We start from the raw sequence: 25,912 nt of genomic DNA, 5'->3' as shown, positions 1-25,912 counted from the left end.
GTAGAAGCTAACAAGTGGATTTAAGTTTTGATTGTTTAAGTACGAATTTTCTCAGGTTTTTCCCATCCAACTCTGAAACCTCCTGGTGTGTTATCCAGTAATGAGCTAATTTCTATAGGGCCATGTACTACAACCGCCTTCACACTAAAAACACAGGATTTTCACCGTAGATGTTTATTTGTCCTAAAAAGGTAAAATGAATTGTTTAAAACGAATGATTCATGCAATCGGAAAGAACGATCTTATCGACGCTATAAAACACACACAAGAGGTACGTTTGCAAAGAGCCACCTAAAGATGTCAAATTTGTGCATATGTAAAAACATAGCTGGATAAAACCTTCTAATATAGTTTTTCGATAAAATCCTGTTTAAGAAATGAAAGGGTTACAAAACTAAAATGGATTTTGAAACACCGGGTGATTTTACAGTCCTTTGTTAAAATACACCCTTTTGACCTCCGGACATTTCGCTGTAATTTCATCCTGAAGATCTTTTTCCAACGACGTAACGGCAAGCGAACTGTATGGACATAAAAGGATAGACAGTTATACCACCAAAAATTGCCGAAAGAAATCTGTTGGTAAAGACACTAATATTTTTGAAAATGAAAGCCAAAGCTAAAATGCTGTTAATCATTATAGTAAACGTTTCGAACACTAACTGGGTTCATCATCAGTACTACAATGAGCGCATGCTCATTTATTACCCCGACGCTTTTCTTGCATGCGCTCATTGTAGTACTGATGATGAACCCAGTTAGTGTTCGAAACGTTTACTATAATGATTAACAGCATTTTAGCTTTGGCTTTCATTTTCAAAGTTATCAACTCCAAATATTTTGCACCCAAGACACTACTACATAAACAAATAAAAACATATTTACCTCATTTGAGGAAATAACGCACAACAAAGCGGTGTGGCGAAAGAAAGTCTGTAAAAAAATTAAAATAATTTACAAAAACAACTTTCAAACACTGAATACAGCGTCATCTTGATCCATTTTTATGTCATCATTTTTGTAGTAAAATCAATTACAAAAAATGACATTTTAACTTCTAGGACCACAGAGAGATTCTTGGTCAAAGTTTTAAGAAACTCGGTTACTTTGTTTGTTGTAATTACTTACGTGAATCCAACCAGAAGTACTTGGATGGGGGCGTTCATGAATGGATATTTCTGCGCAAAGAATTTATCATTTCAGTACAACACCAAATACGTTATGTGAGTTCATGGCACAAACCTTAAGAAACTTCCCTTTCACCAACCGGTTCATGATGATGGGTGGAATGGCTGAAATAAAAAAACATACGTTTATAGGTTCGACCAACCTGCAACCAGTACACAACATAGATTTTGGATACACAATACTGTGGAGCAAAATCTTAAATGCAGCATGCTTATATACTAGATTGGCAAAACAGAAACTGCTATTTGTAGCGTCACAGGTCGTTTCTACGATCGATACAAAAATTTGGATTTAATGTGGACTCGACCGCATATTCACTGAAAGTACATTAGTAACGCATACCCATTCCAGGTAAGGCCATCCCAATCCGCGAGACGATAACTTGAACAATCGCGGTTCGAGCCGCTTTCTTCGAAGATCCGAGTCTCTCCCCACTTTCACTCACCACCGGAATGCCTTCCGACAACTCCCTGTGCAAGAACAATTTACGACATGTTTTCCAAATTAAAACGTACTGCTCTTCTGGCATAAAATATACGTGCTGTATTTTTACGACGTTTCATCTGCCATTCAGCGAGACTTTATCAGGTATTGATACTAAAATTGCGGTTTCATATCAGACATGTTTTACGCCAATCACACGTTTGCGATAAATATCATAAACTTGGTGTCAATTGGTCATATCGGATGTCTTTTTTTTTGCTCTGTTGGAATAATCCCAGTTTATTGAACATGTAATTTTAATCATTACACTCCACTTTAATATTCGATAATTTGATAATTTTATTTTTCACGTCGTGATAGCCGTCTAATTACGCCGTAAACATGTGCAGTGAACTGACGAGAACCGAACGGCTTTGAACCTTAGGTGGTTATCGATAACAAATTCTTTCAGATAAACAGATTCAGATAACAAATTTCCAGGAAATAAATCTTTGGTTCATATCATGGTGTAACACAAAACCTCCATCACGAAAACGTGTTGAAAGAGCAAGCAAGAAGCGGAAACAAACGCATCGTTATTTATTACAGTCCACACGACGTCTAAATAATAATAAACGCGGTTACTTACCGGCTTCTCATCATGGGTATGTTGATGCAGTTCGCAGCGGCCACTGCAGCAAAGGGAACGTAACGTCCCACCAAAGACGGTAGGGTCTGTTGTAATATATTGGGCACTATAAATATCTTGATTTTTGATAAACTGTTTGACGAGAAAAAAATTGAAATCCGCCAACTGTGCATTGATTTGTCGTTTAAATTCTTCTTTTTTCACGTAGACAAATGCACACAAATAAGGAAAAAATACCGATCACACTAAATCAAGATCCATGGGTGGTCAACTGGGTTTTGATTTATTATGAAAGTTTTGTCCCTCTATAAATATTCAATTTAGCCTATGGAGGTCCACAATGTTTGGCCTGGTGATCCAAGGACTCAAACGAGTTGAGAAAACCTTATCTACACTATCCATACCTTTGTCAATGAATTGAGGTATAGTGCAGTGGCAACAGCACCTCCGGTAGCAAATGTATATGAAGTCAACAGCCTCCTGCAAAAAGCACACTTGGTATATGAAGTATGCAATGTGTGTAGAGACAATATAAAATTCGTTTGTTACTTTACAATTTACAAGTTGGAAAAATATTTACTTAACAAACGCGATATAAAAATGCAACATACTGTGTTGATATTGGAGCATCCCCACTTCTGTTTGTGTAATTGACTATGGCATTAAAAGTCTGATTGGCCCACTGCCAAAATATAACAGCAGGTGCAGTCCTTCATAAAAGAGATCAACATGATTGAGGTTTTATAATGAAAATTAATGCAAACTATAACCACGACCTACTTGTAAAATGTTAATAAACATCCTGTGATCGACATGTTCATAGGGACTTGAGCTGACATTCTGCCCAGAATGAACATCTTTTCTTTGGTGTCAGGATGATAAGCACTATCATATCTATATTTTGCTTTCCATAGGTCTTCTGCAGTTGTCCCGAGTGGCAAAGGGGTCCCTTCACTTAAAATTTTAAAATTTGGGAAAACTGTACTCAAAAGAAAGTTTTTTTTACGATACTAACCGTGATTTTAAAACAAGTTGCTTTGCATTTTCCAAATCTTTGTTGGATAACAAAACATTTAAGGGGTTGGTAACTGAAAAGGAAATTGGCAAATATAATGTACAGATTAATGCAAGTTATTATTGCAACTTTTAACATTTATTCATTTACCATTATTTGTTGTTACTAAAGCTATTTAATTTTCAAATGCAGCCAAACTCAAATAAACATAGTAGGCTAACTGCCAAATTGATATTTGCTTTTTTATATTTATCACTAAAGTTCAACATGTTACCTGTAAAAAAGTGTTTGGCCCTCCCACCATATGTTTGTTGGCTCCACCTGGGCTTGGTCAAATCAATTTGTGACAGAGATTTTGATAGATCGTCTGACATTTTCAATCAATATGACAAATTACTGACAATAAATACTTAAAAGTTCTGAGTAGGTAACATAAAAACTGGCATTTATTTACTATACAACAGTATACTTCCACCACATATCTTTCCAGCAGCATTACAATGTGACACACGATAGCTTGATACGCACACGCCTCCAACTATTCTCTTCCAGCCATTCACAAGGTCGCGACTAGGGGGTGTAGCTGTAGCTTGTATTTGCTCAACGCAAATGCCGCTTCGCATTACTGGTTACAGTTGGATTGCTTTTTCGATGCGGCTTTTTCGTGTTGTTTTACGTCCTATGTTATGAAACTCCTCATATGCTATGATATACCACAGAAAAATATTAACGACACCACTGCGTCATAAATTTTTTAATTGCTCGACCAGTGTTTTTTTTTTTTTATTTTTAATGAATACAATACATGCAAAATATTATTAGCACCACAACACACGAGTTACAAGGTTTGTAAACATAGAAACTCAAATAAACCGGTTTTCACCACTGATTTAGTAGAGATCAGTGGTTTTCAGTCATGCATGCACACGCCGGTGTGCTTTTAACCGCAGGTGTCAACGGCCACCTACCACACCAGAAGATACTATTATACCGGGTGACCGGGTCACAAAGTTTCCTGCAAACTCGATCCACGTGTGAATGTTAACGGTGTAATTTAGTGTAGTATTTCAATTCTTTTATACAACCAAAAAATAACAGGTTTACGCCTTACAATTTAAATTCGCACAGACTTTAATTTTATACAAACTTATATGTGGATCCAGTTTTGCGAAAACTTTGTGACCCTGTGTAGTATTTTCCCCATCTACCGAGCACTAACCAAAACTCATAGCCCTAGGATTGAACAGCATCCGCAAACTTTTGAGATTTCGCCCCATACGATATAACCAGCGAACGACTGTTAAAAAACTTTTTAAACCTTCAAAGTAGAACACTAAATTATCAGATAAAAGTGGTTCACCAAACATTCACTACATTTCTGTTCTTGCCACGACCTAATTTACAGTATATGCTTGCAATTTTAGACATGCAATAGATCCTCGACACCTTATGTAAATGCATAGTTCATCTTTCTAATAACTCATACTGATGTTGGTGCAGTCACAAATAGATATTCACACAGTTGCAATAACTACAAGTATGATTTTTTTTCAGGAAAGTGTCCCAACATTTCCATGTTATATTGAAGTTTATTGCCATAAAGCAAATGCATAAATATATGAAACTACAAAAATACAACGAATTTACCTGTACAAAACTACATAAAGCCTGATAACAAATATCATGCCCGCTGAACAGCAAAATAACACACATTCAAAACTATAAAACAATACTATAAAAATAGAGTACTCTGCAAAAAAATTGTACATGTAGTAGTGCAAGTTTATTGTTGCTTTAATTTTGGCTTTTCAATTATTGTCTGAAATACCTGACTGCTAAAAATAGCAACATTAATTTTCTTGAACACCCAGAGAAAGAGAAGCAAAATTGTGACATATTGAATCCAGCCCCACTTAATTAGTTCCCAAAAACCCGGTGTGTAGGTAATGGTCTCTGTTGGGTAAGTAATAATAATTTCAATTTTAAATGGTTGTGTTGCTCCACGCCCTGATTTCCACACTGGATAGCTAGGAGCATATACTGTTGTAATGTTGCGCTGTGCGTAGCCCCCAAGTATAGTTGTCAGGTCATAATCAGTAGCAAATACACTTGTGGAGTTGATAATGTTGGAGTTAAACCTGGTATCAGTGCCTCTGTGTCTAAGTGGAGTTTTCTGATACATACGTAAGTCCCCAGAAGATGTGAAAAGGGCACCTGGAGTCAAACATGAATGGGTGATGTAAGCCAGACTTTCCATTTGAAAAGTAGACATGCGATAGAGTTTAAAATCAAATATCAGTAGCATTTGAATGGAAGTTACAGCTTCTGTGGCTGAGAGTGGAAACTGAATGGTAAAATTTAGTTGGTCAAATTTTCCATCGCCGTTTACATCAGTTTCAGTTGATTGGACCATAGGAATCCTTAAATTGCTCTGCAGCAATGAGTTAAAGTTGGAGTAAGTGCTCCAAGCAAGAAATTCTCCAGGCTGCTGAGTGTCAAGAATAACTAGTGCTTGCTTTTTGAACTTTATATCAGGTTGCTCTGTGTATGTGTTCGTTGTAATCCAGAATCCTTGACTTCTATAGGCAATCAGTAAAGGAGGTATAAATGTCAGCACTAAGGTTACAAGTATAAACAGAGTTGCTTTTGTACATAAGCTGGACTTGTAACGACTGACAATAGGATGGGAGTAGATCTCAAGTACAGTCATCTTATGGTTTTTACGAAAATTTGTATAATTGCCTGAATTGAAAAAAAAATGAGTTAAAACAACACAAATATTTGCAATTATCAGAAAAAATGGCTGAAAATGAATATTGGCAATTACAACCACATGCCCACTTTGGGTCGCAAGATGCAAATACAGCTAAAAAAATAATCGAAATCATGCCAAAGACAAATAGTTGTTATCTACTACCATTATCTCATCTTTCCAAAGTATTTGAAATCATTTTTTGTGACATACGCCTTAATCCCTTGCATGTTTTTAGTCACCAATTCACGAAATGTAAAAAAGTTCTCATTGTCATCTTCAATGCGTTGCTCCTCTTCATACATGGACTTCAGCATTTCATACTCAACAGCCATTGCTGGGAATGGCATACGAAGTGCTAAGTGTTGAAGTAATGGGTAAACAAAAGAAAATTCTGCTCTACCACCAAGTTCAAAGATAACTTGTCTGGCTTTCACCGGTGTTACATAGTAATCAATTTTGCCTTTTCCTCCACCCATAACAGCTTGTAATGGATGCTTTGTTACTGCACGATATGGTGCATCAACACGCCAAATAGCTTGCAGGTCTTTGTTCTTAATGAACTTATTCACAGAACTTTGTATGCTGTGTAAATGGTTGAACTTTAACAGTCCACCTTTCAAGGCTATTACTCCAAATTGCTTCAGTTGAAGTTCAGCTTTTTCTCCAGTGCAAGCGCCTCTTGCTAAATATGACTTTCTCATTCTTTCTTTTGGTGGAATATTGGGCGTTTTAGGCAAAAGTGGGAGGGATCTGTAGGACTTGGGCACTTCTTTTCTATCATATTTTCGTCGGTCCACATCATAATCACTTGGTTTCCATCCTCTCGTAGCTACTGTTTGGTATCTCCAACAAGTGTTTGGGTGCAAGCGCAAAATTGATACCCCGCGCAAAGGCATTTTCTATTTAACAATTCAAAAACTTGAGACAAATTGATTTGACAGAGTAGGCCTATATAAATTGCTCGAGATCGGTTTTAACCGATATTTGCCTGACAACTTGCAGGCCTACATGAATATTATACATTTAATATGGTTTATTTTATATCTATAAATTATAACATAAAAGGACAACTTCTAGCAAATGTAGCGACAAAGACAGGCAATTGACGTACCAGCATACATTACTGAATAATGCTGTTATGGGGCAATCAAAAACTTATAAAAAGATGGTTGTCATCTAAGCACAATCCCTTTTGGCCTGTTGCCCTTGCCCACGACTTGAAATACAAACCGTTCGCGGTGTTTGATGCCTGCATTACAAAAAAAACACTTACGTATACCATTTCGTATATTTTGATCCAGTTGGCCCAAGCAATGATTTTTGGCACTACGGTAACTTCACTCTTCCAGGGACGGTGCCAAAAAAATTCCAGCGATCGCCAAACCTGACTACTGCTGATATTCTCCAACAGACGATTTTTAAAAGTCTGTCTTTACCAGTAAAGTTGTTTCAAAATACAAAAATTAGGGTCGAAATTGTTTTACTCCCAATCCACTCCTGCTCCCGGTAATCGAAAAACTATTTCATTTCAACTCCATCTAGGCTCGAGCTAAAATTAACCAACTTCGGCCTCATTCACTTGGGTTACTGATAATAGCCTTAAAAATTTGTCCACGTAACTGACAATAATCAGAATATTTAACAAGTGATTATCTTCGCAAAGCAATGTGACTATATTTTTTGTATATGCTGTATCAGGACTTTAAAAAGTGATTTTACGACAAATTCAATTCAAAGAGCAAGAGTAAAAGGGTGAGCAGATATGCCTACATAATCTCTACGTCATTAACGCGTGATCTCGTTAAGTCAAAACCTTCTACCGTACGGTCGTGGAATAGGCAAAATGCACCTCTCAAGTCTCAACTTGTATTTGTATTATTTCCCATAAATGTCGGTGCGTTTGTAATACACTGCATGTTGTTTGCGAGCAGTGGCCAGTTGTGATGTGGGTCTAATATTCTATAGGTTGAAGCAAATATAAGTTTTTGTTTTGAACATCGCCTCGCGAAAGAATAAAACGACTTGACAGCAGATATATTTTTTTCCAGATTTGGCCACACATAATATTTCATGAAACAGGGAAGAATCCCTCTTGAGGGCATAACCGCTTCGACCAACTAGGAATGCCAATGGCTGAATGCATGCATGATTTCAGTATCCTATTTCTGCAAGTACTTCCGCATGCTGGTAAGCTTGATCATTTTTCTACACATATATGTAACATCTTAATAACAGTGCGGTACTTTTTAATGGTATGAAAGTAAACTGAACTGCTGTAGGCCTACTTAATTAAACAAGTGGGGCAACCCCAAATCGATTTCAATTAACTGTTCGTCGGCGCCACGCTGACATAATCGATGTCTAGAGCCGCCAAATTAACATTTGGTCATTGGTGAAGAATTTTCAACTTTTGCAAAAAGTAAATTGGGGTTCCCACCTGCGATAACTAACTCGCATCACATGTCAAACGAGGGAATTCAATCCAGATCACACACAAAGTACGATAATCGCGAAAATCTTACGGTGAAATATATCTTACTTCTCTGTCGTAAAATGCGCATGGCTTGTAGTAAACCACCAACTGTTTTTGTTCCGTGGTTGCAAATTACGTTTAATTTTATTTCGGAAAGCATGCAACAGGCGCCATCGCAAGCGCGGCTACAGTGACCGTCCACAAACGTCTACGCATATAACAAAGCGTGTGACACTGGTGCGAAAACTTACACATTTCAAAAAGCTTAGAGGTGTGGAGATGACAGGGTGCGCACTCAGTACGACTGTGCGTCGATCGGCTGGCCAACTTTTACACGCTTGTGGTTAAAAGGGCAAATAACTACACTACAAAGTACTTATGGGGATGCTTGGTGGTATAGAATTCCAGCATAGCTAGGAATAACATATTTATTCACGGTCCATTAGACATGTTGCCTTCGCCCTCCGTTGAGCGCATGTTTTGAAAGTGTTGATTTACGTCGAAGCGAGTAAACATGTAGCAAGGTGTGCCATTGGTCAGCCGACTGACGTTTCGAGGAATGAGAGTACAAGCGCAACGCAAGCGAGAAGCAACACATCAAACACGCATGTTCTCGGCAACGACACTTTTCATGTTTCAAGAGTACCCCGGGGGTTGTTCACTTCGTGAAAGTTGCTGTGTCCGTATATGGGCGTCAATGTTTTGCTTCGAAATTATTGAACTAGTAGTAGATCAACTGCAATGTGCTTGAATTAATACCTTCCCGCCGTAAAAACTTGTGACAAATAGTGAATCACACCCACATCAATATAGCTGATCTCCAACGCACAATGACAACACTGAATTTCCATCCATAACAGTAAGTGAAAAAACAATAACAGGAAAAAGGAGAAAAATATCAACAATAACGCGCGATGAAATAAAAACCTGTTGTTGGCACACCATGCACAAGCTGCAACTCCGTTCCCGCATTAATTGGAGTTAACTGCTTTCTGTTTAATGTGGGGGTCGCTCCCAAGGGAAAGTACGGCAGAGTCTTTCCAAAAGGCATTTTTCGCTAAAGGAGTCCTTATAGCGTTTTCCATACCATTTCTTGTGACATCGTCGTTAACTTCGTCACCCTGGCCACGCTTGGCGACTTCAGCTGGCAGGCAAACTGAAGCTGTGAGGCTAGAGACGTTGTGGTGTACACAGTGAAGTTTGCAATTTGCAGATAGTTGCTGATGATTCTGTTCATTTAAATACAAATAAATATACAGTAACATGGACTGGGGCAATGAAAATAGCTTCTAGTTGACCAATTTAATAAATTACTTAGTAACTGTGTGTTTTGTTTTACCTTGTCACAGATTAACTTCTGCAGGTACAGTTGTTGAACAGGTTTGTGCTCCCTCAGTTTCAAGAGGGCTTCCTCCAATGTAAACCACTTTCTTTTTCGATTAATGTCCTTACGGTCTTCATATTCATCATTCAATTTTCTGACGATGAGCACATAAACATAGGTACGTGTTTTCCTCTCTTCATTCTGAGAAAAGCAGAGACGATTTGTTGCATTCAAAGATCCACAGAAATTGTGGGTCTTCACACATTCAGAAGTTTGATGCAGTCAGACCTCGTTAATCTAAAGCTTGAACTTTGGGAGCCTCGCTATCAGATACAAAACTTTTAGCAAACTTTTATATATCGGATTATTTTTTTCATTTGGATACCATCCACAAATTTGACATTATTTAACAAAACAAATTAGTCTGGATTATTGCTAAGTGCATTAGACTTCACATAGATGTTATCAAAATTTAGCAAGGCAAGTGACATCTAACCTCATAAATTACCATGAATTTGCACACATAAATAAACAAAGATGGCTAATCTAGAAGTGAAAACTTACCTCAAACACATCCAGTAGACGTCCTAGGTCTCCCACTACTCCAGCCTGCAAAACATAACACAGTTAAACATAATGTTAAATGCATGCCCAGGTTGATATATACCTTAAGTATGCTAATAAAAAAAAATCTTTAGCTGAAAATTAAAGTGTATGTGATGGAAGTTGTATATTGTCTGTAGTCTTTCCCAAAAAACAAAATTTGCAACTTACTTCTTCCTCCACTTCCCTTTTAGCTGTTGTCTCTGGACTTTCTCCTGGTTCAAGCCCACCCCCAGGAACAACCCACATGTCTTGAAATCGACTGCTTGTGACCAACATGACCTAAAACAGGAATTCTTTTAAACTGGATGAAATGTTACTGTTTATTTTGAAACACAACAGTCAGCTGGGGTAAAGTTACATCATTGGGTTTTATATTTCACTCACCTCTGTTTCACATTCTGCTTTAAAACACAGACAAGCGGCTCGTCTTCGAAAGCCAGCATCATCATATGTCCGAATCTGGTTAATTTTTATCTTCATTTTAACACAAACAGACTAAGGTAGTTTTAGTTGTGTATATGCACCTTTTTGTAGCCTTTCCTACAAAAAATGATGCAGGCACTTCATTTAATACCACATTCACATATACACTGTCTGACTGAATATATTCTAATGTAGGCTTGTCTGTGGTACAACTTGTTTATGATGGAGTGTAAACTTAACAAGCGGATTGCTTGGCAAACATTTTCGTCAATGATTAAGCACAGAAAAACAGCACCACGATCGAACAAACATTAAAAACCACATGAGTGCTGTAAGTTTGACTTTCTTTCCCTGTGCCTAGTGCCCTTTAGAGCAACAGTACTTTAATCGCATGCGAGAGGCAGGCCAGGTTTTCTGTAGAACACACTTCGTCAATCAGACCCAGCACCCAACCTTTCTGCGACGTTCTGGTCCTTTCATCAAACTGAAGGAACTTGTTTCAAGCCTTCTCGTCATCACTCCAACGCGGCCACGCTCTACATGCGTGATCGCGCTGTGCTTTCAGACTTTGCGGGTGCTTCTTTGCGCAGGGCACAAAACAAAATCCTGCCAGACATCATTCGTAATTAAGCCGCACGAAAGCGCGGTTGAAGTTGTGCAATCCAAGGTAATTCATATATTTTTGTGTTTATTGCACAAATAAAACTTTATTGACAATAGGCACCGCATTTCCCCAAAACACTATCAATGTAATTTCTTGCTCTCAATCGTTCACGATTCTCTTCCTGCAAAACTTAACGCGCCAGCAGCACAGGCCGATGCTGAAAAACCATCCTTATCTGACATTTTCTGCAGAATGTAGGTCAAATAAATTTGCTGCCTTCCCTTGAGCAAACACATTTGTCTCTGTGGCTGACGAAAGCAGGTATTCCGAACAGGGGACAAACAAACCGTACAGGGACACATTGAATTACATTACGTTGCCCACCTCCACTAAACCCAACGACTAAACCAAGACTTCAAAGGACTCAAAAAAGATTTATTCAAACTCAAGTTTTACATTGGTGACATACAAAACGGCAAAACCGTAGGTCATGTGGCAGCAAATTAGCGCCTCGATAAAACGCAGAACTTCGATACGCTGCATAGGCCGATACTGCACCGGATAGCACGCTGTCACAGTGTAAAACAATACGCAACAGAGACAGAGAACAACGCATGGTTGCAGAGAACAGCAATGACGTTCATAAACTGCTGAAATAGTAATAAAAAGATTTTACAAAACAATAAAAAAACACAAAAACAAGCACAGTTTTGATGTCAAAATGGTTTCGTGAAATTGTTGCGTAAAAAACATTTGGTTGATGCAACCTTCATATTCATGTGAAGATACAAGAAGTCCTAAGAAGATGTGTACTGTGTTACTTTATAATATGGCATAGCTTTAATTGTGCGAATAAAAAAACTACAAAGTTGTACAACAGCATAGATAGTCGTTATCTATACGTTTTATTTCAAATACAAATGATATTCGGCGAAAATTAAATAAGGTTTACTAAAGAAAGTACTTATTCACGCAGAATATCCAAACCAGGAACATTAAGTACAGCTGCGGCGTAATGAATTTTAAATTCACTGGCATAGTCGGCAACAATAACAAAGTGACTTATTACAAACGGGAAGTGGGAAAGCAGGGTCAAGCTGTGGTGATTGAACACACACAGTACCCTATAAATCCTCAATGCAGACCCCAACAACAAAACGAGGAAGCGAAAGCGCTTCCAAATGTTGAACAAAGCAAACAGGCCAAGGTTCCTTTCAAGTGGAACACAATACAGGAATACAGCTCTGTCGACAGACTCGGCAACTTGAGAGTCGAACTTTTCGCCAGAGCCACGAATACGTTGTTTAGTTCTCAGCTTTGTCGGCGCAGGGGAGGGCAAACCACTTCTTAGCCGCCTTTCCTTGAAATCTGAGGGCGAGAAGTTGCATTTCCAACGTGGCGTTTTCATCTTGATGTTGATGGTCTGGATCATCGGCGTTGAACGCGGAGACGCGAGACGTTCGGCGACCTACAAACAAAACAATAGCATTTTTAAAGTTTGTCCCAATAAAATGTTTCAAAATTCCCTTCAGTATTTTACAGGGTATAGCAGTGTTTTTTACATAATTTCACATTGAAGACAATTTAAAGTGGCTACAGAAGCACAAAAGTTTACTTGTCCCACCAACTGTCAAATATTGACACCAGATATAAATTCAATGTCAATGTGACCTCTGGTCGAACAATGCCGTCAACATACTTGCCCAGAAGCGCACTACACTTACCGTATATATGTGACACTTAACTTTTTTGTTATTACCCAGTGGTGTTGGGGTCATTAAAGAGTAGTGTAAATGAAGAAACTTAAAAGCAGCAAACACGAAAATAAAACACAGCAACTTAAACTATAGTCACCTCTGGCTTTGTTGACCGCGTATCCTTTACCGATTCTTTCGCCGAATCCGTCAGTTCTCTGTAGAATTCCAGCCGACCGCATTGCTTTCTTCACAGCGGCTAGGTTGGGCACCGCCCTCGTCACGCCCCCACACAGATTGGCCTCTGACGAGCAGACGAACTCGGCCACGTATTCGAAGTCCCGCTGGAGTTGCAGGGCTCCTTGTACGCTGCGATCAGTGCAATGTTGAGTTAGGAGTGATGTGGTTTAATGAGGAAAAGGGAGTAACGCTGCGGACGTCCTTGTACACGCGATTAACAGCTGGGGTCGCGCGCTCCGGGGATTATGTGTTGCACTCAAACACAAGCTGGACAAAAAGCTCTTACAGAGCCGATGGCGATGCTTGTGATATTTGAAAAATACGAAACTGGCAACGGAATTCACTCAAGGCCATAAAACGCTCAGTTGGAAAACTAAAAGTTGTCGTCGTAAAAGACAACGGAGATAGTAAAAATCCTTAAATGGGAAATTGTCTTTGGTCAAATTTACATAACAAGTAGTTAAAAAATTCCTTCTTCCCCACGGCATTTTACGGGAAAACAAGCAGATGGGAGTAAATATTCTTTGTCCATGAATATATTTTCGAAAAAATTTTAGTCATCGCTTAAACAAAATTCGGATCTTTTGAGTAAGACAAGGTGGCATTGACAAATTTCAGGGTGGAACAAGCGCATGATCCATATTTGACGCTCCTGCTGAACAAAATTTTCCCATGGTGTGGATTCAGGTCGAGATAAGCGGAAGTTTGGACATTTACGGCGCGACAGACAAAATTGTGCCATCTTGCTCGAGATTGCAGACTATGATTGCAAAGTGAATTGAAAAGAGAACGGCAGAACGTGAAGGCTTGTTTCAAAACCTAGACATTACGACCTACGTTATTAGTCCCTGCTGTCAGGAATATATTATTTGTTTGCTCGTCTTTCATGGAAGCAACAAACAACAGCAAGTAATTTACAAATTTTTGGTCGCACGTAACGTAACTCGCGCTTTACTCTTAATGGGAACTTTGTTGGTCCATCAACTTAATCGCAAAATATTTTTTGGTACGTTTGCTGAGTTAACTTATCATCAGTGAAGAGGTCGCATACACGTTAGATCATCGGGGTGTTGTTTACAAGGCAAACATGGGCGCGGTCCTGTATGTCCGGACTGCGCAAACACGAAGCTAGCACAAAATTAACTATTTCCAATGCAACGCGGGTACACAACTATAAACACGGTGGGTTTCATTCATTTCTCCAGTGCACAATTAGAACACGTATGGTACGGATGGCCTTTACAAGACAAAGTTTGTACGTGAGTAATCTGTCGGTGTATCACTGGTTGCGAAAAGATTGTGTTTTATCGACAAACTTTATCATGTAAATTCGTCATGTAACAAAAATGCTGACACATGGAGGATAGACGAAACCTGGTAGTTGATGTTCTACAAAGACGGGCATAAAAGAGGTCACGTTTTGGGCTCACCTGCCATTTCGTATTCGCGTTCGTTTGAGAAAAGTAACTAGACTTTATTTTAATAGAAAAACGACACGACTTATTTCCCTTGGTTTCATGCACACAAACCCCATCCGAAAACAAACACAACCATAGCATATTTGTTGTATGACATAGTTGATAGGCAATCGTTTCAGCGCCCTATTACGTTTACAGCTGGTTGAAAACAGAAGAGTGGAAAAATATGTCGGGCATCGAAATGTTTAAAAACTGACGCTTGTTGCAAACCGTGACATGTTTTGTTGTTGTTTGAATGCATGCTTCGTGCACGCATGTATGTACTGCGTGTTGTCATGTAACGAGGTTACTTCCAGTTGCGGAAAGTTGCGCAAATAGTGGTGATGTCAAACATACAACCTGTGTTACGTGCATTTCCTGTCAAGTCACGGGAAAACCTGCTTGGTTGGAATATAACAATAAATGGAAACTAGTTTTAATACAGTTATAGGGCGTTTAACCACCGACACAGTTGATGTGTGGTAAAAAGAAGTAAAGGAGTCCCAAGCATGACCATTTACACGGAACGACAAGGGGTTATTAAGGGGAGGATACCCAGAACAACACAAACACGGTTCGTTGCCAACACAGGCGGACGCACAGTTCGCCACGAAATCTACGATCGGCTTTGCGAATGTTTCAAGTTTTCAAGAAAACGTTTTCGAATGAGTAAATACGATAGGTTGTTTGTCACTTCAGCGCACCTAGCAGTCGCACTATAAGCCTTAACCAACTATAAATCCGGTTACGACCCGCTTTTTGCATTTTCTTTGTTATAGCTTTGTAACAAACAGAAGCAATGTTTCCAAATGACCTACAGTGGATGGAATAACACATTTGAAAGCTTTTACCGGCTGGCCATAAATAATAAAGCAATTGTTTATTACAGGTTTATGGCCCGTTACGAAACAAGTTTATTGCGGAAACAAACATAATAGCCAGCACTTAAATGGCGATGAGCCGGCCACAGGGCGTTTGTAATGTAAAACTTTTATACATTCATCTAAAGGTTCGCTTACGTGACTCTTCCTGTTAAAGCCTTGTAGGCCACGTCATTTCCGTTTAAAGGTTGTTTTCAAACATTGTCGGCAAAACAACAACAACATAACAATAATTAAGAATCACGCGCTTAGTCTTTTTTTACAACGTTTTTACATCGGAATTCAGTGTGCGACAGGCAGAGTAGTTTATCTCATAGGGCCCGGCTAAAGACGAGCAAAAATAGGCTAACGGTATTCTAAACGACATGCCAACCCGACGTCACACACACAAACGCAGGGTTCGAAATTAGATGCCGCCGCAGCGGCATTCGACAATTGCGACAGCGGAGGGGCGTTTCGGGGGAAGGGATTTTGTCAAAAAAATTACACAGTGGAGATTTCGTTGACAAAACAGAGCAGCGTTTGTGACAAGGCTTTGTGGTGGTAACGTAGGCGAGCGGTTTTCTGTTTTGATCGCATTTGAAACCGCTACAGACGATACGGTTACCTATAGCGGTGTGGGATGTGTTGATTTTTCATATTTGTCTCATAAATGTCCATTTTATGTAACGATACATAACAAAATACTAGCGAAGACATTTTTTTGAACTACTAAATAAATAAAAAAAACACTTAGAAAGAAATGAATTTTAACCTTCCGTTCAAGACCAGTTCATAGAAATCTACCGCGATTTGTTTCAGTTTCAGATATAACTTAGATGGAGTATTTGAGGAACCTTGCCAACATAAACATATCAAGCATACTTAGCCCCTATTTACCTAAAACGCCAGTTACGCACAGGATGAAATCAATTCATGGGGACCATGACCCACCTGAACCTAATCTTGTGGTCGATGATGTGGTCAATTGTGATGTCAAGGAGTGCCGACACAGCAGGGGGAATGGCAGTGAGTTGGCACTGGTAGTTGAGAACATGTACAGCCGAACAAACTGGAACTAACACTGCTTGTACAGATTCCTCCATGTACGAACTGGGACAACTGTGATCTACAAAGAAAATGGACATGGTTTAATTATTTAGCTTTGAAGGATTTAAACACCTTAAATGACATAAATTTCGTCAGGATAATTCAACTACGGTTGGATAGTGAGTTGTGTGGGAGAACAAGTGTTTATGCACCAACAGCAACATTTCGAACATTTGCATTGCTCAGCTAAAATGGATTTTGTAAAACAAATGCTTGGTCAAGCTGTTTCTGACACATCAGCAGATCCTATAGTCACAGTTCAGTTTTGTACGTTGTTAAAACGACAGCATTTATTGGACCATATAGCTTAGTCGCAAACAATTCGACCGCAACCACGAGTGAATTTAGATCGTGTTCAACCACAAAAAAGTGTTTTTCGTTACATGGAAAGGAAACAAATAATTACCGCCACACCAGCTATTTCTAAACACACATAGTTTTAATTATCTTTATGGTGTTTCGATGCCCACTGTTATTAGAGCACCAAACATTTTCCAATCCCATGCAACAGTGAAAAGCAAACAGAAAATACTGAGAAATGACGTCGGAATTATATAAAATGCCACAAATGAGTCAATCAGAATTGCCAGGAATCAATCGAAGAACTCGAACTTCACTGTGGTTGCAGTGAACCCCCACACACTTGTATGAATAATTTATAGCCAAAACCGAGGGAATTTTTCAGTGTACACCGAAAAACAACATGATTTAAGAAAATGAGATAGTAAAACCCATGGAAATGCAGAAAAAAAAATCATTTTCTCACATGCCCGTCAAAAATTTTAATCATACAAGTTCAAATTTCAAGATTTTAATCGTCTTTGGCCTGAATTTTAAAACAGCATGGCTGTGATAAACACTGCTGTGGCGCATCGTGATTTGAGTACCGCAAGTTAGATGTTGTTTTCAAGAAATAAGTCGATGGTAAAGTACAACTTTGTTTTTGCATTCGTTGAAAGTGTTTTGCACCTCGTGCGCATCTGTCCATTGTAGACGCAAACATATGACGTCACAACACCCGTATGATGCAAGAACTATGGCGACACCATGTGACAATCTACTTTTCACTATACTGCCGCAGACGCTTTAATTTAAGTTTGAAGCAACACTTTGCAAACTAAACTTCTTACAAAACTTGTCAACAACAAATGTAGAAACAACAAATTTAAACAAAATTCTTCCATTATTATCGCAGTTCAATTGTCGATGACCTACTTCAAAGGGTAGGCACAGAAAAGTTCAAATTTGTTAAGTTGGAAATAAGCTTATGCCTCCTTATACGCGCAATAATATGGAATCCAACAAGCGATCCAGGTGTGCAAACATGTTAAACCCATCGCAACAGTTTCACGCCCTTTCAAACATAACACAGACAATAAGTCCTTTCATACTTACACTACTTGAGAATTGCGTAGAGGCTGTTTTCAACATTAGGCTTATGTAAGATTGAGTTTAACAATAATGACGCACATGGGACGTGATTTAACATGATCGAGGTGGAAATGTACGCGGTCGTTTAACAAGATGTTGTGTTGATGTCGACAGTATTACGTCATTGACAAAACTTGTCAAATGGTAAATTCCAGTTGGAACTTAACGCATATTACAAGCACGTTCAGAGGCCGTTTGTGACGTCACTACCGTAAAAATACGTCACAGTACGTGCTAAATCGGCCAGCGTGAATTTTCGGCGGTGGAACAAAGGGCCATTTTCGGCAGTGGTACAAAGGCCATGCGATGTTTTCTTCTTTTCTCAGAAGTACAACGGAATACACTTGAACTGACGATGTTATTAGGTGAAATTAAAATTAGCTATTTTGAAAAAATTGCAAAACACGAGACCGAACCTGATCGCGTTTACATTTTTGAGTATTATTGGATATTTGAGGAGCCAGGACAGATCTGGCACCACCGAGCATCACGTGCTGATGAAACAGGTAGATTTTGTGGCATTTTGTTTTACAGTGGATAATCTACTTATTAGAACACAGAACTCTGTCTTACTGCCAGACTCGAACAACTACATTTTGTCATTAAAATAGATTGGAATTGAAATTAATGGTGCTTCGGTTTTCCCTAAATTAGATTCCAACTACTGGTGTATAAACAAGTTCAGTTAAATTCATACTACATCGGAAATAATTTTCATTGGAATCAAAATGGCAGCGATTTTAAGTCGAAGATTGACACGTTTGGTGATGCACAATTCGCCAGTGTTTGTGAAATCTTGACGGAATAAAAAAAACCGTTGGACAAAGTAGCGTTTATGATAAAACCAAAAAATTAATTGAAACCAGAATTACAGCCCACTGAGTTTTTCAAACTAAATTAGAATTAACGACATTTCGCTCTAATTCGCTAAACTAGAGAGTTTGAATTATCTAGTTGTCCAGGTTACTGCAAGAATGGTACAGAGCAGAGCCAGACAGTAAACATTATTCCTGGGAGAAATTATTGAAATTAATCTTGAAAAGTTTGGTTCTTACCAGTTAAAGTCTTCTGTCTCCACATTTTGTGTGGCGGAAAAGTTAAAGATATTGAACGCTGGGCAAGGTGGTTGCACTTCTCCTTATACATCCTCATGCATTCGCCAGTTAGCGACTAAAACAAGCAACGATATAATGTAAAACTGTAAGCACAGGTCATAATATATGCTGTATGTGAAATGGATAATCAAGATAAAAAAATTATATCAGCATTCATTGAAACTAATAAACTGTTTTGCCTATTGTAGCAGTACAATTTAAATTTAAAATACAGGTAGTTTAACAGACCCAAAATAAAATACACCACAACCTTATCCCCTTTAGCAGTTAAAGAAGGAATTTAAACTACGTCAGGCGCTAAATAAAGAGGAAAAGAATGTGAATACATTCCATACTACTTAAATCAACCATCCTAAACTCAACAAACGTGCAAACATTAGGAATGTGCATCATTAGTTAAGGTGAGCAACAAAAATACCCTCACAATAAGTGTACCTGCATATTTGTAATGATATGATCTATGTTCTGGAGGTGTTTCGTCGCGTGATGTAAGGTTGCAGGACTTTCGGTTCGCCTACTTTCGACGAAGTTGTGACATTTTTCGACCAACGGTAAACATGTAAGTCCGATTGACGTCAGTTGGCCGAGATCACTCAAACACACCTGCGCAATACACTTGACTTTGAGACGACATTTAATTGTTTTCACTTTGCGCTACATTCGTTTTAACTGCAAGAATTTCCTTCGTTTCAGATATTTTTTAATCAAACTGTTGAAAAACACTAAAAAGCTTTTTTTTTTCTCCAGAAAAACAAGATAGCAAAAATTTCAGTTACAAATATTATAAAAAAACCTCTCGTGACGTTTATGCATATCGCAAGATTTTAAATTTTTCACAGAATTCGGGTAAAATATGTCATGACAGCGGTGGCTACCTGAAGCAGCGGTCTGAGTGACCAGGTTGCAAGGAATTGCTGTATTTTGCCGTAACACCAGACGTAAAAAGAATCGAGGGTCGATTCAAGACGCGGAAGAGCTTTTTGCGTCACATCTTCCCTGTCATGGAACCTGCGATCAACAGGAACGTGTTTGTGCTGAGGTTGCTTGGCAACGAAGAGCTGGATTGGAATTCTCAATCAAAACTTTAAATAGACTGCCAGCGGACCGCATTTACGAAAACTGGAGATTTTTTGTGAAATCGAAGTCGATATTTTGCGCACATGGCCTGAGTCGTTTCTAATTGTGGATATACACAGCATCGTTTATTGCCGGAATGCAAAATAATAATATAGCCCCCCCCCCCCCCTCTTCTGAAAAATGAAAACCAGGCGCCTATGGTAGGCTACATAATAAATATACCTTCAGAACACAAGGGCATTTATTAAAACGTAACATGAGAGGGCTGAATTTCCTAATCCAATTACATACAGACATATGATACAAACCGGCCCACAGGTCGGCAGGCAGAAAACTAACTGAAATGAATGACTTATCTTTTAATACACTTACTTCATTACGGCCAACAGAGCTTGGACAGCTTGTTGGTAGACAAGGGCGGTTTTTGTTAGTGGATGAGTTGCCCGAGTTGGGAGGGCGCCACACTTGTCTGTCCCACTGATGGCCAGTGCTTCACAAAACTTATTGTCCCAGTGGATGAGTGCTAAGACAAAATGAAACCTATTGGTTGTGTTTGACAAATTGTGTATTATGTGCTACTTATCCAATCAAAATCACCATTTTAACAGAAATGTGTACATTTATGTTCCAAGGCATTGACTACATGAAGACTTTTTTTTTGAGCGCCACTAGCCTTTGTTATGAATGTTCCACATTAAACTTTACAATAGAAAAAAAAACATTTGTTTACTAAGGTTTTTCTCTAAAAGATGACAAACACTTCTAACCTCTATTGATCAGAAACGCTTGTGTTGAGTTTTGCACACTTCGTAAAACATCCCTTGGCAACAGCTCCAATGCTATCATATTGCTGATAAATGCATCAAGCATCAGAAAACCAAAATCTGAGCCAAATCTTGGCTTTAGTGCAACAACATGCTGGTTCAATGGCTCAGTATGCACAAATCGATCCAGGAGAAGCTGAAGGGCTGTCACAGGACCTTCAGTGACCAACATAGCCATATATGATTTGGACAGAGATTTGACAGCTTCTTGGTCCCACGAATCTCTCCAAAGGACTGTTTTTCGCTTGTGGTGACTGACCGATGGGCCTGTACCACTTAATTGACTAAAGAATGATGATGAAGCTATGCTGCTTATGTCGTCCTCCGAGCTCATGGCTGATGCTGCTTCATCAGGGAAATGCTGTGAAATTGTAAAAAAACTTTGCAGATTGATGCCAGTTGGCATGCGCTTTTTCATGGATAAATCCTCCCTAAAGGCTGTTATGTTTTTTTTATACTTTTTAGCATTAAAACAGAAAACAACTAACATAAAAGTTCACAATGCATGGTGTTATGTGTTCTGATATATTGACAATCTCACTACAGTTTGACAAACCTGTGATGAAGACACTGAGCGTGGACTCTTGCTTCGTAGCTTGTTTCGCATCAGACTTGTGTTACTTGCCAGGCAGTTCATAAAAGCAACAATAAAGCTTCCTTGCCCATACATGAGGTGCTTTATAGCAGACAGGGTTTCTGCAAAAACAAACATACTACATTCTTGAAAATCATAAATTTTATGGCAGGAAACATCTCAGATGGATAAATTCAAGTGTTTGCAGTCTGCGAGGTATTTATGATTTGATGAACTGTTATCTAAAGTGACATTTTAAGTGTTTTTATGAATGCATTTTATTTTAACTGTGGCAAATTCAAGGGTTTTTAAAGTACCTATTAATTTTTTTTACATCTTACCATTTGAGAGATCGCTGTCAGAAATGTGAATTACATCATGACCCATAATCTGTGTGATCACATCATCCTCATCTTGACAAATTATAAAAATGTAAGATATAATATATATATACTATTTTACTATTACATTGTTTGTGTATTTGGAAATACAATAGTTCAAAAAGGCAACATGCTGCAGAACTACAAAATTTCAACCTAAGATTTGAAAAAAAGCAAACACCTGTGACTATATTCGATGAGTCCCATTTTCAAATGTAGAAAACGTCATGAAATTTTGCACAATCAATGTTCAACGACAACTCACCAATTTCCATGTCATCAATCATTCCCCAATCCACGTTACCAACAGGTGGTGAATTATAACACTTGCTTGACATACTCTGGTAGCTTGCTCTGTTGATAGACGATAATATTCTCAACATGCTGAGGCCAAGGGCTTGCTTTGCTGGGCTGGACAGTTCAGATAGAATTTTAGATGTGCTAAACTCTTGCAACTTTCCTGGATTTATCTGAGAAGACCCTGAAATAATGCGGAGATTGTTAAATGTTATAGCTTCAACATGAAAAGAGTTATTTTGGATCTTCCAGAAAATGTACATTCAACTGCAGTATGGATAGGGTTCTTAAGCACCACTAATTTACATGACTGGCAGACTAGATAAAAAGATTAAACAGGCCAGAGGTTAAAAAAATAACAGGTGGCTAAAAAATCAAATAAACAATACAGTATAGCTGTAACTCCAAGCACCAATGCATGAATATGAGTTAAGAACATTGCATGTAGGATTCTCTGTGAATAGTTCAGACTCAAGAAAATTAAATATATTAAATATTTATGATTACTATTCATTTCGGATTTCTATTTTGGTTTTGGAATATCCAGATTCTCTCTTGCACGCCCTTATCAAGCAATGTCTGTCAGTCCGCTGCAGCAAATTAACAAACAAACTTACCTCGAGCTGAATATATTTCATCTAATGATCCTGAGGAAGAGAGCTGTTTGTTTTGTAGGAGACATTGGCTGAGGTGACTGCGCTGACAATACTTTCTGAATTGAAAGAATACAAAGAAGTCAAAATATGGAAGCAATGCTTAAAGAGTCAAGACAAAATAACTGGACTGAAATTATTTAACATGGTAAAACAAAACAAAAACTGTAACCACCTGAAGGCTGAGTTGTACACTTCAATCAATTTACAAAAGCGCTTGAGACATCCAGTACCCAGCAATGTTGACCAATCATATTCGGCACCACGTGGTTCAGTGGAAAAAACTGCACAGCTGGCTAAACTCTTGAGACGAACCAGAATCAGGGAACTTGTTAAACATAACATCTCGGTTTGGTAGCGTTTGATCTTACTTTGCAAAGGTGGAAGTAAGTTTGAAGCATAATACAGGTCCATTCTGTAAACATTACAATCAGGGTTTAGGATACATGTGGTAGGTGGCAAATCTGTTATTTATTGTGATGTGTAAATTTTATTTTCGATATGTTATGAACATAGAAACTTTTTACCCAATAAGTGGTATATATCCCTTATACTATGTTTGGTGAGAGCATAGAATGCCACACATTACCCTGATTAACTACATGCACTTACACAGCGGCCAGTTACACATAAACTTACCTTAAATCATGCCAATGGTGCAACAAGTCATCCCACACCTTGAAGTGATTTTGAAATTCAGCATATACTTTCCCCAGCCTTGGTGGAGTTAGTCTGCTGGGCAGGGACTGTATTTCAATACTAGGAAAGTTGTATTCTCCAGATAATTTTCCATTTGGGTAAACTTCTTTATGTGTTGAATTATTGTCCTGTGACTTATTGTAAAAAAGCACTGACTGAACTTTTTTGATATATTTTTCCTCCTCCGCAATTGCAAGCTGTAGTTTATGTATAAACTTCCTAATTTGAAGCAAGCAATGCCTTGCATACTTCATAAATTTTTCAGTTTTTTCCAGATCTTCCATTTGATGAGAAAAGTTCCAAAATTTGTTGATGTGCTTCATTGTGGCTGCAGGCCTTTGCACAAAACTAGTTACTTCATCAGTTTCAACTTCTCCTGGTAAGGTAGTTACACTTCCAGTCGCATTAGTGTCTGTTGCTGGGGTTTCTTTGACCATAACAAAGCAAGTCCCAACTCTTCTTAGCGTACATTTGGTTGGAGAGGAGTGTGAATGTGAGTTGTTCAAATATTGGGGTACATCATTATTATGGTCACTCAAGCGGCACACCTTCTTTTGCCTGCTTTGTTCTGTTATATCCATTATATACTTTGTGTTTCCACGGCAATGGTGGATGCCTGTAACAAAGGGTTACGATAAGGGACCACACAATAGAGTGTAAAGCGCGCGATCATTATTGATCTATGCCGGCAAATATTATTCCTAGCCATTCACCAAATACTACGATGGAACATTACTTCATGCAGTGCAGTTTGAAAGCTACCTGGTGTGGTAATGTGCTAACAAATGTTTTTTTCATGCAGCAAACATCTGGTGTAGAAAATAAGCTTATTATACATATATTCAAGAATAAGTTGTTACATAAACACAGTGAGGATGTGTGCAAATGAGCTCTCATTTCATTTCAGGATATCCCAAGAAACAGGGAGTGAATTCATTAACTGAATAATAGGGTACTTTCTAATAATATGAAGGCAAGCACATAACAAACATATCCCAACTCTTTGTAGTTACTGCATAATATATAATATAATCCCGGTTCATTTTATGATGCAAATATTAAAAATTGACATGCTATTGTAGAAGAGAATATGTCAACAAGGTTATATGAGTCAGTCAGCCTATGTTGCCTGTCTTTATTTTTACTGATGGTGCTAAATTACTAGGTGAAATTAATATTACTGTTTTTTTTTTTATAAAAGACCAGACATTGATGCTCATTGTCAACCACTCTCTGATTAAGATTTAAATCAATTATTGTATTGTTTAAAATTAAACATTAGGACACATACAATATATACCATTTCCATTTGGACTTGGAATCTCATCACAGCTCGAGATCTCTTGTTCACTGAGGTAAAATTCAGCATGCATGGAGGGTTTCTTTACTTTGGATGTCTTTGCACCCAAAACAATTGGCCCTGAGGCACTCATTTGTAGTGGAGGAAGACTGTTCATCTCCATGGATGCAATTTGTAGTTGAGGGAAAATAGTTATTGCTCCACGGACAAAGTTTTTTTTTTATATTATAACATAATTCTACAAAATTTTCTACACCAGCACCATTAAGCACCTAAAATGTAAATTTATTGCATTGTTATGTGAAAACCATTTTTGAATTTATTGTTTTGTTTAGTAAACTTTATTAATTTTTCTCAATCGTAAATGCTGTAAGCAATATTTGTATCAGGTACATTTTGCTGATAACATTAATGTCACTATATAGATATTTGGACAGTCTGAATATCATCAAAGAAGATTAGAACTCCATCTGTGAAAATCTATGCAACTGAATTCAAATCAGACGAACAGCATTAATTGTAATAACTGGTTATAATATTATATAAATCACCTTGTTTTGAATAAAGTACACACTGGCTTACTCGCTTCAAACGCCCTGTCTTTAATTATCAGGTCATAAATATTACGAAATTGCTTGTATGGTGATATTGCTATGTTCAGTAGGCAAACTAGAACTTGTTTGCGTAGGTATTTAACTGACAAACACTTGAAAAGTCAAGCAAAAATGTAATAAAAACGCA

The 25,912-nt window shown here is 38.1% G+C and overlaps 5 protein-coding genes across 5 annotated transcripts; all 5 read right to left on the bottom strand.

The window, feature by feature from the left end:
- Positions 1 to 168: 168 nt before the first annotated feature.
- On the bottom strand, positions 169 to 3,728 carry LOC145887684 (sideroflexin-1-like). The gene is made up of 11 exons (XM_082981905.1): positions 3,550 to 3,728; positions 3,276 to 3,348; positions 3,041 to 3,214; positions 2,872 to 2,970; positions 2,665 to 2,740; positions 2,261 to 2,346; positions 1,531 to 1,658; positions 1,243 to 1,292; positions 1,129 to 1,178; positions 886 to 933; positions 169 to 521 (listed from the first exon to the last, which is right to left on the bottom strand). Exons 1-11 carry the CDS (start codon positions 3,647 to 3,649, stop codon positions 425 to 427), a joined length of 981 nt encoding a protein of 326 aa, XP_082838031.1. The 5' UTR covers positions 3,650 to 3,728; the 3' UTR covers positions 169 to 424.
- Positions 3,729 to 4,850: 1,122 nt separating this feature from the next.
- LOC145899441 (transmembrane protein 231-like) lies at positions 4,851 to 5,985 on the bottom strand. The gene has a single exon (XM_082988227.1). The coding sequence runs from the start codon at positions 5,983 to 5,985 to the stop codon at positions 5,059 to 5,061; it is 927 nt and encodes a 308-aa protein (XP_082844353.1). The 3' UTR covers positions 4,851 to 5,058.
- A 32-nt stretch (positions 5,986 to 6,017) lies between these two features.
- LOC145899450 (large ribosomal subunit protein uL16m-like) lies at positions 6,018 to 7,282 on the bottom strand. The gene is made up of 2 exons (XM_082988239.1): positions 7,142 to 7,282; positions 6,018 to 6,929 (listed from the first exon to the last, which is right to left on the bottom strand). Exons 1-2 carry the CDS (start codon positions 7,145 to 7,147, stop codon positions 6,195 to 6,197), a joined length of 741 nt encoding a protein of 246 aa, XP_082844365.1. The 5' UTR covers positions 7,148 to 7,282; the 3' UTR covers positions 6,018 to 6,194.
- A 1,346-nt stretch (positions 7,283 to 8,628) lies between these two features.
- Positions 8,629 to 11,026, bottom strand: LOC145897031 (diphosphoinositol polyphosphate phosphohydrolase 1-like). The gene is made up of 5 exons (XM_082985192.1): positions 10,818 to 11,026; positions 10,602 to 10,712; positions 10,392 to 10,436; positions 9,843 to 10,028; positions 8,629 to 9,732 (listed from the first exon to the last, which is right to left on the bottom strand). Exons 1-5 carry the CDS (start codon positions 10,911 to 10,913, stop codon positions 9,475 to 9,477), a joined length of 696 nt encoding a protein of 231 aa, XP_082841318.1. The 5' UTR covers positions 10,914 to 11,026; the 3' UTR covers positions 8,629 to 9,474.
- An 899-nt stretch (positions 11,027 to 11,925) lies between these two features.
- On the bottom strand, positions 11,926 to 25,905 carry LOC145898784 (uncharacterized). The gene is made up of 15 exons (XM_082987397.1): positions 25,172 to 25,905; positions 23,812 to 24,487; positions 23,348 to 23,587; positions 23,137 to 23,231; positions 22,488 to 22,703; positions 22,184 to 22,255; positions 21,825 to 21,964; positions 21,212 to 21,629; positions 20,817 to 20,967; positions 20,243 to 20,375; positions 19,803 to 19,970; positions 19,308 to 19,422; positions 16,666 to 16,840; positions 13,315 to 13,523; positions 11,926 to 12,928 (listed from the first exon to the last, which is right to left on the bottom strand). The coding sequence occupies exons 1-15, from the start codon at positions 25,332 to 25,334 to the stop codon at positions 12,765 to 12,767; spliced, it is 3,135 nt and encodes a 1,044-aa protein (XP_082843523.1). The 5' UTR covers positions 25,335 to 25,905; the 3' UTR covers positions 11,926 to 12,764.
- Between the last annotated feature and the right edge of the window lie 7 nt (positions 25,906 to 25,912).

Source organism: Ascidia mentula, chromosome 1, assembly GCF_947561715.1.
Source record: "Ascidia mentula chromosome 1, kaAscMent1.1, whole genome shotgun sequence".
NCBI lineage: Eukaryota > Metazoa > Chordata > Ascidiacea > Phlebobranchia > Ascidiidae > Ascidia > Ascidia mentula.
Note: the sequence above shows the minus strand (reverse complement) of the source record. Positions and strands in the feature narration are given on the sequence as shown.

Coding starts and splice junctions, on each gene's coding strand:
- LOC145898784 (XM_082987397.1), bottom strand. CDS start 25,334: ATGGAGATGAACAGTCTTCCTCCACTACAAATGAGTGCCTCAGGGCCA. Junction 23,588..23,811: donor CACCATTGGCATGATTTAAG/GTAAGTTTATGT, acceptor TAATGTTTACAG/AATGGACCTGTATTATGCTT. Junction 12,929..13,314: donor CGCGGTCAACAAAGCCAGAG/GTGACTATAGTT, acceptor TTTTGTTTGTAG/GTCGCCGAACGTCTCGCGTC.
- LOC145897031 (XM_082985192.1), bottom strand. CDS start 10,913: ATGAAGATAAAAATTAACCAGATTCGGACATATGATGATGCTGGCTTT. Junction 10,437..10,601: donor AAAGGGAAGTGGAGGAAGAA/GTAAGTTGCAAA, acceptor TATGTTTTGCAG/GCTGGAGTAGTGGGAGACCT. Junction 9,733..9,842: donor AGAAGTTAATCTGTGACAAG/GTAAAACAAAAC, acceptor TTAAATGAACAG/AATCATCAGCAACTATCTGC.
- LOC145899441 (XM_082988227.1), bottom strand. CDS start 5,985: ATGACTGTACTTGAGATCTACTCCCATCCTATTGTCAGTCGTTACAAG.
- LOC145887684 (XM_082981905.1), bottom strand. CDS start 3,649: ATGTCAGACGATCTATCAAAATCTCTGTCACAAATTGATTTGACCAAG. Junction 2,347..2,664: donor ACCTCAATTCATTGACAAAG/GTATGGATAGTG, acceptor ATATTACAACAG/ACCCTACCGTCTTTGGTGGG. Junction 1,293..1,530: donor GATGGCCTTACCTGGAATGG/GTATGCGTTACT, acceptor TTTTTATTTCAG/CCATTCCACCCATCATCATG.